Genomic DNA, 20,000 nt, shown 5'->3' with positions numbered 1-20,000 from the left:
ATGCCATGCAAAATTTTTAAGGAAACCCTTACAAGATTCTTAATGGATAAATATTTAAATGATGGATAAAACTTTATATATACGCCGTTTTAGATCTGTGACATTTGTATTTCTTATTTTAGCTTTTAATACTTTTTATTTTTACGGAGGACCTACCTGAAAACCACGTATTTACGTGACGGGCGCTTCCTCCTTAAAGATTGTTTATTATTATATTATTATTATAACTCTGAAATGTCTAGAAATCACGATAATTACGAATTTTTGAAACTTGCTAACCAATTTTACAGGATTCTTATTTTATTGCCGAAATTTGCCGTGCTTACGATGACTTATGGGAAGCGGGGAAAGCGCAGAGGTGAGAGCGCGTACCTTCCACAGCTGTGGCCCGGGCTCGATTAAAAAAGTTTCGGAAAATTAATAGGCCCAAAGCTACATATTAGAATCAGAATTTAAAGAACAGAGGAGCACCTTTCTGGCTCCCTGACGGCTCCATTTTGTTTCTTTAGCTTAAATTGTTTTTTTTGTATAAATTTTGAAACTCCCGTTTTGAATAAAAACAGACCAGCTTTACGGGCTCTACAAGTTACCGGGAGAACCTTTTAGAAACGGGTCCCAGGAGTCACATGTGGGTCGAGCATGGTCTAGTGAAGGGTAAATTTGGATGTTTTCAACTGTATACCAATTCGATAAAAGGAGTTTAAGAAAAGACCGCGGGACATTGTTCAGAAATGACCGTAATCGGGACAAAATGGAGCCCCTGGCTCCTGTAACACTACTTTATCTCTAAACCATCCTTCTGAGCTGACATGACATATCTCATCCAGTTTAGTGAACATGGCAGAATCCTGAGCGCATTCTGCTTAAGTATCTTCACCAATTAAGGCCTGATCAGTACTATATCCCTAACTCCCGTGCAATACGTCCAATATCCCTAACTCCCGTGCTTTCTAAGGTTGCTGAAGATTTCGTCGTGGAGAGTTTCCTCAAGCCTGTTGTGTTGGCGAAAGTGGATGTACGGCAGTTTGGGACTGTGCCAGGTTCCAGTACGACACAAGCACTAATAAGCATGGTCCACTCATGGCTTAGTGCTACGGATGGGAACGGTGCAACTGTCAGAACCATCCTCTTTGACTTCCGCAAGGCGTTTGACCTCATTGACCATCAGATCCTAGTTCAGAAGCTCATTTCATACGATCTTCCAAGCGGAATAATTGACTGGATAGTGGACTTTCTGTCCTGTCGCCGACAGCGTGTTAAACTTAGTCAGGACTGTTACTCGGAGTGGGGGGCCATCCCATCAGGGGTCCCACAGGGCACAAAACTTGGCCCCTGGTTATTTACTATTATGATAAACGACCTCATCATCCCGGGTACAGACATGTGGAAATATGTCGATGACTCCACTATTTCTGAAACAGTCATGAAGTCTGAGGTCAGCAAAGTCCAACAAGCGGTTGACGAACTCGCGACGCAAGCTTCTGCTGACAAGTTCCAATTAAATGAAACCAAGTGCAAGGAACTGCGCATAACATTCAGTCACTCTAGAAAGAACTTTGATCCAATTAAGGTTAATGATCAGGACTTAGAGTGTGTAGAGCAAGCAAAGATCTTAGGTTTGCAGATATCTTGCGATCTCACGTGGAATAATCACGTATCCGAAGTTGTAAAGAAAGTAAACAAGCGCCTGTATTTTTTGCGTCAGCTTAAGCGTGCACAGGTCAAGTCGGAGGAACTTTTGCTCTTCTATTTGACTTGTATTAGGCCTGTCACTGAATATGCATGCCCTGTTTATCATCATAGCCTCCCGCAATACCTTTCAGTAGATCTTGAGAGATGTCAAAGGCGAGCTTTACGTATTATCTATCCAGATTGTTCGTACAATGAGGCGCTTCTTTTGACTGGTCTAGTTCCCTTACACAACCGCCGCGAGTTCTTATGTGATAAGCTTTTTAATTCCATCCTGTCTAATCCCTCGCACAAGCTCTATAGCTTACTACCTCCCAAGAATGAGTGCGAAGTCAATTTAAGGAGTCAGCACTCTTTTACTACACGGCGCCTCCACACCATTCGTACTCGAAATAGTTTTATCCATCACTATGTCCATAAAGCAATGATGTAATATTGTTTTTCTCTTAATTATATATTTTTGTCTTTTTAATTAGTTCTTCTTAGCCAGTATTTTTTGTAGTATATATTTTATTGTAAATCAAACGTAATTCAGCCTGTGGCTGCAAGGTTTTTGATAATAAACTATCTATCTATCTATCTATCTAACTATTTCGTACTCATGTAATTAAGCCTAGCAAGCCTCTTCATTGTGTTTATGTTTTATCATTCCCTAGACGTACCGACTAGGCTACTTGGGGTAATCTGCATGAATAAAAAAGAATACTAAAATATTTCGCCACAGGGTTCATTCTTCTGTTATGGTTACTAAACGATTAACTGCTATTTTTTACCTGTCAATTGTTCTTCAGAGCATTTGAATGCAATACACTATTGCAGTTAGTGGCTCTAAACTTCCATCCTGACAGCCGAAGTTTTAAAATCAGCTTTAAAATAAACAGTACATGCAGCCGGCGAAGTAGAAATTGACTTATGCCAGAAAGATTACTTGTCTGATTGTCTGCTTTACTGCTTGTCTCACCTCACTAATCCTCCAGCAGTAAATGAACGGGTTCAAAGTAGAGTTAAAGAGAACCATGACATTTGCCATCAATCTCAGTATAATGAAATTCGGAAATCGGGTTTTACTAAAACTGATAGCAATATGTATTGTAAAAGCTGGTACATAACAGAAAAGTAATGCTAACTGCACCCAAAGTGCACTGTAAACTGCTTTTTTGTATTGCGTCATGTTCAGTGCACTTAGTTGGTTCGGCTGTTGTTGAACGTTATCTTGTACTTGAGCCTGATGATGACTGAGAGCTAAGAAAATCTTTGTGTACGAGGCGATTGAGATAACCAGGCAAGATGGTATTAATATAAAGGAGAACCAAAAAGTTATACGAAAATTGAGATAAGAAAATAAACCAGCGACTAGAGAGAAAGCCCAAACGATTACTAAAGTGATATACGTGCGCCTCAAAGTTACAATCTCTTTGTATCTGAGTCCCAACAGCACGGCGAGAAGTCGGTCAACACTTATGGCCGTCACCGTCGACAAAGACACTGAAATTAACGCATAGGCTGTGACGCGAGTAGCGTCGTATGAGTATCGACAAAGACTCCAGTGTTCATAAACCATGGACATCCAACAGGTAGCATAGAGGGGCTGAGTAACCAGACCAACCAACAAGTCAGTTATGGCCAGACAACGATACAAGAGTTTGGATGGCGGATGAAGGGAAGATTCTTTGTGAAGGGCAAGGAGGATAAGTGAATTCCCAAAAAATGTTGTGATGGAGAGGAGAATGTTGACAGCTGTGAATGAAATGAACTGTTGTTTTAATTCACCTGCCCAAAAGGGGGAGCATTCCCATCCTTCAAACGTTTTCGTCTGTGTTCCACTTTCCGTTACATTTGCTGCCGCCATCATCCTTCTTTACTTTCTACTCTTTTGCGGATGATCCTTAAAAACAACGAGGAATCAGTTGTTAATATGGTGGTTTATCGACTTTTGATATTGTTTAGGCAAACTTGCATTGAGACTCCATGAAGTATGTTGATTAAATGTAAAAAGTCTTTTTCGAAAACTTCAATCGGTATTGGTAAGAACAGAAAATGAATACTTAAAACTATTCAAAATAAATTTGTTCTTACAAATGCATGGTTACCCCTATAAAATATTTGCATTTTTTTCTTTGTTCTCTGCGTGTCGCACCTGTCTGGAACTTTAAGATAACGTCATGGTCTCTACCCATCAAACTGCTGTGACCTCTGCATTTATGCCTTAAAAAGGTCTGAAAGTAGATCTAGCGGTAAACAGTTTACTTCAAACACCATTGACAATACAAATTCTCTTCCACTTGGGGCAGTTACTTTCCTGAGAAACATCTTCAGCTATTTATAAAATAGGGTGAATTATTTGTATTGGGCCAGTTACTTTCCTGCGAATCATCTTCAGCTATTTGCAATATAGGGTGAAGTTTTAGTAATTAAAAGTCCTGTTAGCGAGAACTCTCCGTATTAGAATGGTTTGACGTCTTAATGTAGATTTTGGTGCGCATTAATATCAAACATCAGACATCAATTCCTCGATGTTTAATTATTTCACCATAAAACGATGAAATTGTCACATGAATGTTGATGGTCATTTCATTATGATGAATTCCAGGCAACTAATGTTCTCTGTCAGCTTTGCCAAACTAAACGCAATTACCTAAAACGCTGAAATGAAGGAATTCGAAAAGTGTGACAGTATTACTCAAAACCAATGTCTTTATTGCCAAGTGATTTTCACCAACTAACTCTTCCAGTTTTTATATCTTCATTTCAAATTCGATTGAAATTTTAAATGGATCAAAGACAGGTAAATAACAACACTCTACCAAGCGCAAAATGACGCGGTTACCATGCCATCTATTACCTTAATTTTTGTAACCTCCTTTATTCTCTATTTACCCTTTTCCCTTAAATTAAACATCTTTAAGCAAGAAACTTCTCATACAGACAGAATTCATGCGAAGCGGTGATTAGTTTTTAAGAGCGGGTGTTAGCAGCTTTTGAATTGGATTGTTATCAATAAAATGAGAGAATGTTTTCTCACAAGACAAGCTGTATGTGCACGGACTGTGACAGCCTCACATTTTGAATATTCGAATTTGGCGATAAAATTACTTGCGCAACGAAATCTGTGAATAGGATTTGGAGGAATATAATTTTTCACTCGATTAACAGTCTTTTCAGTAAAAAGTGATTTTGATAACACAACATGTAGTTGTCTTTCATTTTGTTTCTGGGAAAGGTGACATATTTGCTAAATATAGGTGAAAAAAACGCCATTTCGCAAAATAGAAATTCTGTCAAAATTTCTACTTTGCGAAACGAGTTCTATTATGGTCAATAAAATGAGAGGTGACCAGGCTCTTAGAAATATTGATCATTTTATCAGTGGACACATTTTGTTTCGGACGAGGAGGACATATTTGCTGAATAAAAGCGAAAAAACGCCATTTCGCAAAATAGTAATTCTGTCAAAATTACTACTTTGCGAAACAAGTTCTATTTTAGTTAATAAAATGAGAGGTGACCAGGCTCTTAGAAATATTGGTCATTAAATTAGTGGACACATTTTGTTTCGGACGAGGAGGACATATTTGCTAAATAAAAGCGAAAAAACGCCATTTCGCAAAATAGTAATTCTGTCAAAATTACTACTTTGCGAAACGAGTTCTGTTATGGTCAATAAAATGAGAGGTGACCAGGCTCTTAGAAATATTGATCACTTTATTGGTGGAAACATTTTGTTTCGGACGAAGAGGACATATTTGCTAAATAAAGGCGAAAAAACGCCATTTCGCAAAATAGTAATTCTGTCAAAATTACTACTTTGCGAAACGAGTTCTATTTTGGTCAATAAAATGAGAGGTGACCAGGCTCCTAGAAATATTGGTCATTTTATGAGTGGAAACATTTTTTTTCGGACGAGGAGGACATATTTGCTACATAAAAGCGAAAAAACGCCATTTCGCAAAATAGTAATTCTGTCAAAATTACTACTTTGCGAAACAAGTTCTATTTTAGTTAATAAAATGAGAGGTGACCAGGCTCTTAGAAATATTGGTCATTAAATTAGTGGACACATTTTGTTTCGGACGAGGAGGACATATTTGCTAAATAAAAGCGAAAAAACGCCATTTCGCAAAATAGTAATTCTGTCAAAATTACTACTTTGCGAAACGAGTTCTGTTATGGTCAATAAAATGAGAGGTGACCCGGCTCTTAGAAATATTGATCATTTTATTGGTGGAAACATTTTCTTTCGGACGAAGAGGACATATTTGCTAAATAAAGGCTAAAAAAACGCCATTTCGCAAAATAGTAATTCTGTCAAAATTACTACTTTGCGAAACGAGTTCTGTTATGGTCAATAAAATGAGAGGTGACCAGGCTCTTAGAAATATTGATCACTTTATTGGTGGAAACATTTTGTTTCGGACGAAGAGGACATATTTGCTAAATAAAGGCGAAAAAACGCCATTTCGCAAAATAGTAATTCTGTCAAAATTACTACTTTGCGAAACGAGTTCTATTTTGGTCAATAAAATGAGAGGTGACCAGGCTCCTAGAAATATTGGTCATTTTATGAGTGGAAACATTTTTTTTCGGACGAGGAGGACATATTTGCTACATAAAAGCGAAAAAACGCCATTTCGCAAAATAGTAATTCTGTCAAAATTACTACTTTGCGAAACAAGTTCTATTTTAGTTAATAAAATGAGAGGTGACCAGGCTCTTAGAAATATTGGTCATTAAATTAGTGGACACATTTTGTTTCGGACGAGGAGGACATATTTGCTAAATAAAAGCGAAAAAACGCCATTTCGCAAAATAGTAATTCTGTCAAAATTACTACTTTGCGAAACGAGTTCTGTTATGGTCAATAAAATGAGAGGTGACCCGGCTCTTAGAAATATTGATCATTTTATTGGTGGAAACATTTTCTTTCGGACGAAGAGGACATATTTGCTAAATAAAGGCTAAAAAAACGCCATTTCGCAAAATAGTAATTCTCTCAAAATTACTACTTTGCGAAACGAGTTCTGTTATGGTCAATAAAATGAGAGGTGACCAGGCTCTTAGAAACATTGATCATTTTATTGGTGGAAACATTTTGTTTCGGACGAAGAGGACATATTTGGCGAATAAAGGTGAAAAAACGCCATTTCGCAAAATAGTAATTCTGTCAAAAATTACTACTTTGCGAAACGAATTCTACTATGGTCAATAAAATGAGAGGTGAGCAGGCTCTTAGAAATATTGATCATTTTATTAGTGAAAACATTTTGTTTCGGACGAGGAGGACATATTTGCTAAATAAAGGTGAAAAAATGCCATTTCGCAAAATTTCGTTTCGTTTCGTTTCGCAAAAAAGTACAATTTCGTTTCGTTTCGTTTCGTTTCGCAAAATAGTGGAGCGTAGGGAGAAACGCGAGACGCAATCAAGTGTTTCTCCGCAGACCTCGTGGTTTCACTTTAGATTTGAACATCGCTGACGTCAATAAGGTGATAGACAATGGAAAACTCATGGACAATTTGTTAATCAGATGTCAACAAAGTCCACATTGTTATATGGTTTCGTTATAAACATTATGAAAAGTTCCTAATTATGACAAAATCGAGTTCCTGGCTCCTGTAACAACATGTTAACACACTTCATCCAGTTTTAATAACATAGCAGAATCCTAAGAGCATTGTAATTCCAAAATGACAATAGCCTTTACTACTTCATTACAAATGCGCGAATTGGAGACATGATGTTGTTTGGTTATGGCTACCGAGCTATAACTTTTCACCTGTCAGTTGTTCTTTAGATAATTCGAATACAATATACTATTTCGAAGTAGCTCTTCGTTGTTGTCGTTACTCTTTTTATCACATGTCATACTTTCTCCTCTCAACCGTAAATTTTTAATCATGCAAACGTCGAAACAAGGTCTACCCCTTGGCAAGGCAGACTGCTTGCCTGGTTGTCTGCTCTGATTTACTTGTTTAAACAGTGGAGTTAAATTCATTTGCCTTTTTCCCTGATCATGATGAAATTCGCAAATTGGTTTTTACTAAAATGGTAAAAATTTCTACTGTAGTATTTGGTACATAACAGGCAACCAAAACTAAATGCATCCACAGTGCATTGCCTTTGTGTGTCACACCATGTTTAGTGCACTTGGTTGTTGTTGAACATGGTGATGTGCATCAGCCTGATGATGACTAAATGCGCGAAAAGTCTTTGGGTACGAAGCGATTAAGATTACCAGGCAAGATGGTATAAATAGAAATTAAAGTCGAATCTAAGGGATACACGGTAATTGAGACGGAAAAAATAAACCAGGTACTTGAGATAAAACCCAAACGAAACCTATAATGATATATGTGCGTCTCAAAGTTAATTAGGAGCGGTCTGTAGTTTTACCTAGGCGAGTGTTGACAGGTTTTGTATTCAATTAACATTAAAATGAAAGAGTGTTTTCTCGCAAGACCAGCTTTATTTACATGCCAGGTGATAGCCTCACGACATCTTGTATATCATCGATCGAATTTGTACCAAAAGGGCTTTTAAAATTACTTGCGCAAAGAAATTTATGAATAGGCTCTGAAAAAAATATACGTTTGCACTCGATAAACAGTCTTAATTGATGCTGGTAACATACTGAAAAGCAGCTAATCTTGTATTTGTCTCAAACAATAACTCTAAGTTAAATAGTGATGATAAAACTTTTTTTCTAAGCATTTTACTTCAGTATATTTGAACGCATATTGACAAAGTCCACATCTTTACAAAGTTTCGTTGTAAACACTATGATTCCTTTAACAGCACTTTAGCATCAAAACAAAGTTCGGAGCTAAATTGACATATCTCATCCAGTTTTGATAACGTGGCAAAGTTGTACGCGCATTTTGATTACAAAATAATAACTCTTACTACTTCGTAATGAGTATGCGAATGGGAGACATGTTATCCTTTTATTATGGTTACAAAACTGCTATTTTTTACCTGACAGTTCTTCTTAAGCTAATTTAAATACAACAGGCTATCTATAGTTTTCCTTCGCTTCGGACAGGAGAATGTTGACTATTATGAGTGAAACGCACTGTTGTTTTAATTCACCTACCCAAAAGGGGCTGCATGATGATCCTCTAAATGTTTTCGGCTGTGTTTCACTTTCCGTTATATTTGCTGCCGTCATCATCCTCCTTTACTCTTTCTTCTGTTTTGCATTTTATCCTTGGTAACAACGAGGAATATCAGTCTTAACAGCATCCTTCCAGTCAAAATTGGTCAAACCTCACACAGAAAGACAATTACATAACGCTTCATTATCAGCGTTTGATTATGCAAAGTGCCCAGCTAAGCTTTCTGGTGTGTCACAACAAAGGAAAAAAGGACCGCTTTTTCTGCGAATTTGAATTAGCCATATGGGGCAAGCAAAAACTAATTTGTGTTAGAACGGTGTTGTTAGTCATTGTACTAGAATTTTTACCATGTATGAATAAAAAAACAAATCACTCTACCAAACACCACATAACGCGCTCACCATACCATTTCTTACTTTACAATTTGTAACCTCTTTCATTCTCTATTTACCCTGTTTCCTTAAATAAAACATTTTTAAGCAAGAAAATTCGATGCGTTTGTCTCAAACAGATAGAATTCATTAGGAGTGGTGCTGAGTTTTTAAGAGCGGGTGTGAACAGCTTTTGAATTGGATTGTTATCAATAAAATGAGAGAATGTTTTCTCATAAGACAACGGCTCTTGTACACGGCTTGTGATAGCTTCGCATCTTGAATATTCGGATTTGGCAAAAAAAGTGCTTTTAAAATTACTTGCTAAATAGGGTTTTAGGGACTATAACTTTGCACTCGATTAACAGTCTTAATAAATGCTGATAACGTACTGCAAAACAGTTAGTCATAGCAACCAGGTTACAGCTAGTTTTTTTTTTAATCACTTTTTATTATAATTTTCTTCTGTTATAGTTTGCGTATTTGGCAGGTCTCCAACGATAACTTTTATGAAAAACGACGATGAACTTCTTTTCACAGAGTTTATTTCAGTATACTTTATTTTACCACAACTGAAGAAATTCTCGCGCACTCAATAAACAAGAACGATTTAACAGATAGAGGAGCCTTGACTGTGGTCTGTTCCGTTATTAATCCAGCAGGTAGCGGTTAGAGCACGAAAGAAGTGTCGGGAGAAACGTGAGACGTTGTGGAGTGTTTCTTTCGACTTCTCCTCTGGTGCTGTTCTTCACCTTGCAGAGAAACCACTCCTGCCTTCACCATAGTTTTTAACATTGTTGTCGTCGTCTCTATGATCAATAAGGTAATAGACAATGGAAAATTGTGGTCACTTTGTAAAATAAATGTTAATACAGTCCTTATTCTTTATATAGTTTCGTTATAAAAGTTATGGGATGTTATTAGCTATGACAAAATCTAGTTCGCGGCTCCCGTATCAACCTGTTAACACATTCAATCCAGTTCTGACAGCATGGCAGAATCCTAAGTGCATTTTAATTCCAAAATGAGAATAGCCTTCACTACTTCATGAGAAATGCGCGAATCGGATACATGGTGTTGTTTTGTTATGGCTACCGAACTACGATTTTCCCGATTTTCTCCGTTGTTCTCATTTTAGATAATTCGAGTACAATATACTATTTCGAAGTAGCTCTTCATAGTTTTCGTTACTCTTTTTATCACATGCCATATCTTCTCCTCTCTCTTAAAGGATCCCTTCCAACCACAATACCCTGCGCGCCCAAACAGAAAAAATAATTAAGAAATAACTAGTCAAATAGAAAGAACAATAAATTTGGAACGCGATTGAGGAAATTCAAGACCTCAGTGAGGCAAATGTACTCGGATGAACGAGGATTTCTTTCCACTTCATGACTTGTCCAATACCGGATGGCAGAGAAAATGGCGGATTTCACATATCGCGCGCGCAATGTATTGTGGTTGGAAGGGATCCTTTAACAGCCGTAAATCCTCATACAAACGTCGAAACAAGGTCTACCCCTTGGCAAAGCATTCTGCTTGTCTGATCGTCTCCTTTAATTTACTGCTTGTCTTATTTCTTTGATCTTCCAGTATTCAAATAACGGAGTTCTTAAACTCCACTGTTTAAAAACAGAGGAGTTAAAGAGAACTAATTCATTTGCCTTTCCCCCTGATTATGATGAAATTCGTAAATTGGTTTTTGCTAAAATGATAAAAATTTCTACATTTGGTAAATAACAGGCAACCAAAGCTAAATGCATCCACAGTGCATTTCCTTTCTGTATTGCGTCATCTTCAGTGCATTTGGTTGGCTCCGCTGTTGTTGAACATGATGATGTAAGTAAAGCTGATAATGACTGAGAGCGCGAAAAATCTTTGGGTACGAAGCGATTAATATTACCAGGTAAGATGGTATAAATATAAATTAAACCTAAGGGTTATGCGGTAAATTGAGATGAAAAAGTAAAAAGCAACTAGAAATAAAACCCAAACGAATCCCAAAATGATATATGTGCGCCTCAAATTTAAGAGAGTGTCTCTGTAAAAGCGGTCCGGTCAATTTTGCTTGAGACACAGATTTCCCTCATTTCTTGTGGGTTGTAAGAAATTCATGTGCCTATACTAAAACCACAATCCGTTTGATCGGATCTCTTTATTTTTCAAAGTTTTACGGAAATGAAATTTCACTCGAGCGAAGGCCTGTCGTGGCACTTTTCAAGACTTTAATTTGAGATAAGTTTGGAGGACAATTTAAAAAAAAAACTAAGGAGCTCAGCAGAAAACAAATACCACAGCCATGCATATTCACTCTATCTTATCCATCGAGGCGACTTTCGTGAACATCCCATTTCAATCAACAAAACAGGAAGACTTGAATGACACCTTATCGGTTCGCTTAAGTCACACACTCGAAAACCAATTAAATTTAAGGTAAATTTTTCAAAAAGTGAGGCGTTCTTAACTAATCCAACTAACATAGCTAGGAAGAACACGCCATAGAAAAGTTAACTACAGAAAAAAACTTTGCGGCACGACCTTTGGGAAAACTTTATAACTTCACGAACTTACCTGATTTTTGGCAATCTCCGAGTTTAGCCGCCATTTTGAAGGACTTGTCAACATGAAGCGTAACAGATATAAACTGAGCAGGTAGATCTAAAACCGTCTGAAATACATGCGGAAGCAATTCAAATGAACTTTTCTTTCAATTCAAGCGGTAAAATTTGCAATTGTTTGTTAAACTTACCATTCCTACATTCCCAAGCGACCATTTCTTCCAACATTTCAAACACTACAACTAGTGTTCGAATTCCCCTCGTCGATTCCACCGTAAGAAATAAACTGTGTCACCCAAGCTTCGACTCGAATGTGAAGTACGAATCACATAACACAACTGCTTCATCATCGAGGCAATATCAGTCTGGTTTCTTTATTTTCTGATCGACAAGAATGGCGATCACGAAGCGATCGCCATGTTTACCTAATCAACGAACCGCTGACCAGCCGCTAAGTGAAAACAGTACGGCACAGTGGTGAGGGGGAGAGTGTGGGGTGGGTGCGGGCAGATTATCAGAAGATTTTTGGGAACATTCGAATATATTCATTAAAGCATCATAATATGCATTACGATTCTCAGTCTTTGTGGAAAAGTATGCTTTGTGTTGCAGATCTAGACAACTTTTGTTTAGCTCCCGGTATTCTTTTTCTCTTTAAATACATTTCGTTCCAAAAAGGATTGGCATCAGTTCATATATTTATAAACAAATCTTTACCAATGTAAATAAATGTGTTCAGATAATCGAGATAACCATTGAACCTCTTGTATCGCATCAGTGGTAAATTTTCTTGTCTCTGCTCAACTCCGAGAGCGTGGAGCGGCAAAGACGCGACTCACGAGTCACCAATCTCGCGGCTTCTCCATGCTCACAGGATATGCGTGACCTCACTATATTTAAGAGAAATAAGAAACTGCTCGCAGTCTGTATTCTTTTAACTATTTCATAGGAGTGACGCGAGTCTCTTAAATTGAGTGAGAAAGTCACAAACCCATTCTCTGCCTAGCGAGCGTAACCACAGGCCACTCATGAATTGCTCCCTTGGCGCGGAAATCAGTGAAATCGTATCGAGTATACAAAGTTAGAACGAGTTCCTATAGACCTCCCGAACTCGTATCGCGTTGGAAACAATTATGAGTACAGGAAGAAGTCTTAAAATCTGCTAGATAAATTTGTTTCATACTTTCTGAGAAGTTAAAGAAATTCGGGAGCTTTCCTACAAAGAAACTAAAATGGTAGGTAACCGACATAGTTTTTCAGATAATTTACAATAACTGAAAAATTGAGTGTCTGTTTGTGGACCTTACGTCTTGCCCAACAATATAGTTGCCAAGATGTTTATAGTTTGCCCACACGATTATGCTCTTTTCCCGTAACCTGTCATCGTTTCACAAACACCACGGCAACGGAAAACCTTTCCGAGCCTCCTTAAACACCGTTGTTGTCCAACCACACCTGTATTGTTTTTAACAGAGAACACTTGCGTCCCATGCATTTGCCCAGTGGTTGTTTTGATGACATTCAGACCACACCTCATAAACTTCGAGATCCCTCGTGGACCCCAGGTTAGAGGTTAGCGGAGAAAGTTTGCTCCAAATCTCAACACGAAACATACTTATAAAGAATTGTAGAGGGTAACCGAAATGAAAAAGAAAAGGCGTCCTGCATAGTAGTCTTTCAAATTTCTTTTTAGCCAACAGGGAGTCGTGCAGAGGCATGGGGCGAAAGCAACCAAAAATTTGAAGCAGGCCGAGGGGAGGAGCTTATTTAGCCGTCCTTTTCCATGTTTTTTGTATATACAAGCATGGTACACCAAACATTCGGTTTACTTATAAAACTCTTTGTCGATGTCGTATGAAAAAAAATGGACAATAAATTTGAAAATGAAAACGGAATAGGAATATAGAGGCAAGACAGATACAACGTACATAAGTTTTAAGACGGAGCACTATATTTCGGCTGGCCAAACCAGCCTTCTTCAGGCGCCTGCAGAAGGCTGAAGTTCTTCTGGTGCCTGAAGACGTTGTATCGGTCTTGCCTCTATATTTATACTCGTTATTTTGGGCCGATTAGATCATGGCTGATCCAACGTACAAGAGTAGGATTATCGCTCACGGTTGCTTGCTGAACATTTCAAAAAGTATAGGGTTTGGTGATAAAAGGTCAGATCGATTAAAGGTATGAGCTGAGACTAAAATGGTTCACTTAACAATTTTATGTCGAGCTTATAAGTGGGAAACACTAAGAATTGTACATCACTAGTTTTATTAACGCCATACGTAAATGACATTGCTTACTGTTGCGGAAAATCATGTTTTAGAGTCAGCTTTGTATATTAAGCAATGATTTTGCATGCATTCTTGGGAACAGCATAAATGACTTAGAAAAAATATTCTAAGCACAGTGTTCATTCCGTGCAATGGGGCATAAATAAAAGATTCTTGTAAAATAGACACCTTATTTTATACCACAGAAGACAAGCAAAAAGTAATATGGGTACCCCGGTTAAAAGTACATCGATAACTCTATTAATTAATACCAGTTCTGATTTAAAGGAAAAAGTTATGAGAACAAAATAAAAGTAGTCTGTACCACTAAGCATGCCTTCACGGTTTAGACTGGGAGTCCCAAAGTTTTTTAAGCATGTATTCTAATATATATCTTATGATGATAAGTCCCCACCCACCCCACCCCACACCTTTCCGTTTTCACTCAGCGGCTGGTCAGCGGTCCATGTATGAGGTAAACATGGCGATCCCTTACTGAACACCGTTCTTGTCGATCAGAAAATCAAAATACCAGCATGATATTCCCTCGAAGAAGAATTAGTTGTGTTATTTGATTCGTACTTCACATTTGAGTCCAAGCTTGAGTGACACAGGTTATTTCTTATGGTGAACTGACGAGGGGAATTTGAACACTAGTTGTGTTTGAATTGTTGGAAGAAATGGTCGCATGGGAATCTAGGAATGGTAAGTATTACGAATAATTTCACATTTTGCTGCTTGAGCAGAAAGTAAAGTTTACTTGAATTGCTTTCGCATGTATTTCTGACGGTTTTAGATCTACCTGCTCGATTTGCCTCTGCAACGCTTCATGTTGATAAGTCCCTCAAAATGGCGGCCAAACTTGGAGATTGCCGAAAATTAGGTAAGTTCGTGGAGTTATAAAGTTTTCGCAAAGGTCGTGCCGCAAAGTCTTTTTCTGTAGTTACCTTTTCTATGGCATCTACTTCCTAACTATGTTAGTTGGATCAGTTAAGAACGCCTCACTTTTTTAAAAATTTACCTTGAATTTGATCGGTTTTCGCGTGTGTGACTTAAGCGAACCGATAAGGTGTCATTCAAGTCTTCCTGTTTCCTTGATTGAAATGTGATGTTCACGAAAGTCGCCTCGATTGATAAGATAGAATTAATATATATGGCTGTGGTATTTGTTTTTTGCTGAGTTCCGCAGTTTTTTTTAAATTGTCCTCCAAAGTTGTCTCAAATTAAAGTCTTGAAAACTGTCACGACAGGCCTTCGCTCGAGTGAAATTTCATTTCCGTAAAACTTTGAAAAATAAAGAGATCCGATCAAACGGATTGTGGTTTTAGTATAGGCACATGAATTTCTTACAACCCACAAGAAATGAGGGAAATCTGTGTCTCAAGCAAAATTGACCGGACCGCTTTTACAGAGACACACTCTTAACTAGGAGCGATCTTGTTTTTCTTGAGCAAGTGCTAGCAGCTTTTGTAATCAATTGTAATTAAAATGAAAGAGTGTTTACTCACAAGACCAACTGTATTTACATGCCCTGTGATCGCGTCACTTCTTCTTAAATACTCGATGGAATTTGTAATGAGAGTTCTTTCAAAATTACTTGCGCAAAGAAATTTGACTGGGCCTTTAAGAAATATAAGTTTGCACTCTGCACTCGATAGACAGTATTAATTGATGCTGGTAACGTACTGAAAGGCAGTTAATCTTGTATTGGTCTTAAACGATGACTCAATGTAAAATAGTGATGATAAACCTCTTTTCTAAGCATTTACTTCAGTATATTTGAACACATATTAACAAAGTCAACATCTTTACAAAGGTTCGTTGTAAACACTATGGTTCCTTTAACAGCACGTTCACTTCAAATCATATTACTGAGCTAAGTTGACATATCTCATCCAGCTTTAATAAAATCGAAAAATCCTAAGCGCATTCTGATTCCAAAATACTAACCCCCACTACTTCATAATGAATCTGCAAATGATAGACATGTTCTTCTTTTATCGTGGTTACTAAACTGCAATTTTTTTTACCTAAAGGTTGTTCTTAAGATAATTTAAATACATCAAAATTTTTCTTACTCTTTTTATCAAATGGCATATCTTCTACTCTCTCCTTACAGCCGTATCTTTAAATAGTTTCACACAACCGTCCAAACAAAGTCAACCCTATGCATAGCAGATTGCGTGTCTGATTGTCTGCTTTACTGCTTTTCTCACCTCACTGATCCTCCAGCAGTAAAGGAACGGGTTTAATGTGGAGTTAAAGAAAACTATGACAACTGCCATTCCTCTGAGTATAATGAAATTTGGAAATCGGTTTTTACTAAAACTGATAGCAATTTGTACTGAAAAATTGGTACATAACAGAAAAATAATGCTAACTGCGCCCAAAGTGCACTGTAAACTGCCTTTTTGTATTGTGCCATGTTCAGTGCACTTAGTTGGTTCGGCTGTTGTTGAACGTTATCTTGTACTTGAGCCTGATGATGACTGAGAGCTAAGAAAATCTTTGTGTACGAGGCGAACGAGATAACCAGGCAAGATGGTATTAATATAAAGGCGAACCAAAAGGTTATACGAAAATTGAGATAATAAAATAAACCAGCGACTAGAGAGAAAGCCCAAGCGATTACTAAAATGATATACATGCGCCTCGAAGTTACAATCTCTTTGTATCTGAGTCCTAACAGCATGGCGAGAGGTCGGTCAACACTTATGGCCGTCACCGTCGACAAAGACACTGAAATTAACGTATGGCCTGTGACGAAGGCTGCTTGGAATGAGTATCGACAAAGACTCCTGTGTTCATGAACCACGGACATCCAATAGGTAACAAAGAGAGGCTGAGTAACCAGACCAACCAACAAGTCAGTTATAGCCAGACAACGATACAAGAGTTTGGATGGCAGATGAAGGGAAGACTCTTTGTGAAGGGCAACAAGGATAAGATAATTCCCAAGAAATGCTGTGATGGAGAGAATGTTGACAGCTTTGAATGAAATGGACTGTTGTTTCAATTCACATACCCAAAATGGGGAGCAGTCCAATCCTTTAAATATTTTCGTCCGTGTTTCACTTTCCGTTATATTTGCTGCCGCCATCATCCTTTTTTGCCCTTTTTACTCTTTTGCAGGTTATTATTAATTACAACGAGGAACATGTCGTCTTAATAGCCCAGAAAAATACTTTATCAGTTGCGCCTGAGTATACAGCTGTGTACGAAAGGTGTGCGGTGTGTCACATGGAAGAGGAAAAAAGTGTCAGTTTTTCCGCGAATTTGAACTGGAAATGATGAGGAAGAAAAAAAGGTTTTTGTGATAGGATAATTTCACAACTGGACAGAAAAAATTACCCTCCTTACTCAAATAGACTGCTGGCGACGATTGGTTATCGACAGGTGACCTTCTGTCGGCCGACTTGTTGACCAACGCATCGACCGACGTGTTGTTTGGACCGGATTCATTGCCCAACCCGGATAATAGGGTAATTGATATTCATTCAAGTGTTACCACAACAGTTATTGTTAATACGTATGATGCACGATCCTCGCAGTAGAGAGCGCTATTTATGCAGTTCAAAATATATGAACTTCATATATTCATTGTATCTTATTTATCATCACGGGTTTATTACGAATCAACTTAACAGCCTACTCCCAGTTGGCTTGTTAGCTCAATTGGTAGAGCGCTGCACTAGTATCGCAGAGGTCAGTGGGTTCGAATCCCGTACAGACCTGATTTTTTTTTTTCAGGTCTGATTTTCGCTATTGCATAAATAGCGCTCTCTACTGGGAGGATCGTGCATCATACGTATCTACAACCGCAGTTCAAAATATATGAGCTTCATATATTCATTGTATCTTAGTTATTGTTAAATTATACAGTCAAAGCTAGTGAATAAAAAGCCGGGGAAACTAACTTAGCCAAAAAATGTTTAGACAGAATTACCACAACAGTTATTGTTAATGATACAGTCAAAACTAGTGAATAAATAGCCAGGAAAACATCACGGGTTATATGCCCAACATAAAACAAACCTATCAAAAATATATACATAAAAACACACATTTTCAATTTAAGAAAAGAGACATGATTTACATAAAAATATTAATACATTTTCCCCATAATTAATTAAGAATAACTTGACTATTTAATTAGTTCACAAAGCCTCACAAGATAAAAATTAGTAATAATAATTTTCAACGACGTTTCGACCTCACTGAGGTCATTTTCAAGCTGATGAAAAGGAAAGTTTTTACATACATGTACTAAATTCAAGACGTGGGAATGATAAAAGAGATAAAATATGGAAATATGTAAACGCTAGGCGTAAAATAGAAGTGATAAAATTGCAAAGGAGATAATATCGATAAATTGATATGAGAGTTAACAAAACTAAAACTATAAATTATACGAAGATACCGTAAATTATTATAAAAATAGCTTTGCGCGGATTGAGTCTGACTGTTTGTTCAAGCTTGGCCTAATTTCTTTTATAAAAAGCATCTCGTAAATTAGGTAGTCCAGTTTACTTTTGCATTTCTTCAGGATTTGAAACTGTGATGCAAGTCACTTGGGGTATGCCCATGCCGCTCTTTAATGTGGTTCCCGATTGAAGACTGAGACGCTTTGTATTCTTCAGCACATTGGTAGAGGTGCCGGCATGTGTAGCCGACATAGTCTGCATCGCACAGACCACACTTAGAATAATACAAAATGCGCTGCTGATTGATGATGTTGGGCTTCTTTTCCGTTGGTTTTAACTCATATCCGATCTTTCTGTTAGTGTACACAGGAGAAATCACGGTCAGTTCCAATTTTTCGGCTTAGGCCGCCAAGTTTCCTTCGTACGGAATTTGCTTATGTTTGGTCTTTAAAAGGAAATATAATTCGCACGGGTGTTTTTTTTCTCGTCAGACGTTTGATTGATCCCTGGATCCCCAGACACTTTTCATTGAAGCGGTCGCCCAGTTAAACTTTCAGAGTGAATTTTTTAAAAGCTTTTTTATTTTTTTTTTTTATTTTTTGCACAGATAAATTAATTATTTCTCTGTACACTTTTCAGCAGGCTCGCATGCGTGTTGTTCTCACCTGCACTTTGGCCACGGCACAAAACTTAAGTCACGTGATCAAATATTTCTGGTGGCCGTGTTTGCCGTAAAAGGCTTTTCTTGGTTTAGAAGTGGTACATGTATGTTTATCATCAAACTGACGAAGATTAAGGGGTGACATTTATTTGGATTATACCCAATACCCTTTAGGATACTTTTGCTTGCCAAGTGACCAGGCTCCCATGTGAGCGTCACTCCGTTCCATCTTGATGGTGGTTAAAGACGTGGTTTTTCATCGTGGTTTTTCATCGTGGTTTTTCATTCGAGGTGAGTTTTATTAATTTTATCCCTTAAAACAGTTTCCTCTTTGACGATTTGTCTTTATAAGTCCCGAGCTTTCTGTCGTTTGGTCTATTTCTTACATTTTGCTTGCACATGTGCTTGGTCGAATTCACAGCTTTCTTCGTTTCGACTTTCTTTCTTTGGTTTTATGGCTAGCTCACCTCCCACAGTTCTTATTTTAGGCCATTCGTTTGTTCGAAGGCTGAGTTCAGACCTTAGATCCAATTTTGATGCCCGTGCGGCCGAGCATTTTAATCTTTGGGGCGACGCCGTGATTCACTTGCATGGCGTGGGCGGTCGTACTGTGCAGAAACTTCGCCTTTACGACCTTGGTGTTGTTTCTGCCCTAAAACCCGATGTCATCATTCTTGAAATAGGCACTAATGATCTTGGTGCTAACCGTCCCGAGGTCGTCGGTTCAGGGATCGATGATTTGGTTCAATTGCTGCTCCAATCGTACTCTGTACGAGTCATCGGTATTTGCGAGGTGATACCTCGTGTTCGAGCGCCGTTCTTCAACACGGCGGCAACGATCCTCAACCAATATCTCACCGATGTTCTAGAGCCTTGTCCCAACGTTTTTTCCTGGCGCCATAAGGGCTTTAGTAATCCCA

General features: G+C 37.9%; 1 protein-coding gene, 1 long non-coding RNA gene and 1 pseudogene across 2 annotated transcripts; all 3 read right to left on the bottom strand.

Moving 5' to 3' along the window:
- Positions 1-1,332: 1,332 nt before the first annotated feature.
- On the bottom strand, positions 1,333-9,334 carry LOC148720764 (melanocyte-stimulating hormone receptor-like). The gene is made up of 2 exons (XM_088739381.1): positions 8,778-9,334; positions 1,333-3,574 (listed from the first exon to the last, which is right to left on the bottom strand). Exon 2 carries the CDS (start codon positions 3,539-3,541, stop codon positions 2,600-2,602), a length of 942 nt encoding a protein of 313 aa, XP_088595507.1. The 5' UTR covers positions 3,542-3,574; positions 8,778-9,334; the 3' UTR covers positions 1,333-2,599.
- Positions 9,335-9,600: 266 nt separating this feature from the next.
- On the bottom strand, positions 9,601-12,149 carry LOC148720763 (uncharacterized). Its single transcript, XR_015993365.1, has 3 exons — positions 11,920-12,149; positions 11,742-11,838; positions 9,601-9,979 (listed from the first exon to the last, which is right to left on the bottom strand). It is a non-coding gene; the product is annotated as an uncharacterized LOC148720763 (long non-coding RNA).
- A 3,593-nt stretch (positions 12,150-15,742) lies between these two features.
- LOC148720762 (melanocortin receptor 5-like) lies at positions 15,743-17,098 on the bottom strand (annotated as a pseudogene).
- Positions 17,099-20,000: the final 2,902 nt, after the last annotated feature.

This window comes from Stylophora pistillata, chromosome 11 (genome assembly GCF_964205215.1).
Source record: "Stylophora pistillata chromosome 11, jaStyPist1.2, whole genome shotgun sequence".
Lineage (NCBI taxonomy): Eukaryota > Metazoa > Cnidaria > Anthozoa > Scleractinia > Pocilloporidae > Stylophora > Stylophora pistillata.
The sequence above is the reverse complement of the archived record's forward strand: the minus strand, read 5'-3'. Positions and strand labels throughout refer to the sequence as shown.

Excerpts from the sequence above, each read along its gene's own strand:
- LOC148720764 (XM_088739381.1), bottom strand. The coding sequence starts at position 3,541 with ATGATGGCGGCAGCAAATGTAACGGAAAGTGGAACACAGACGAAAACG.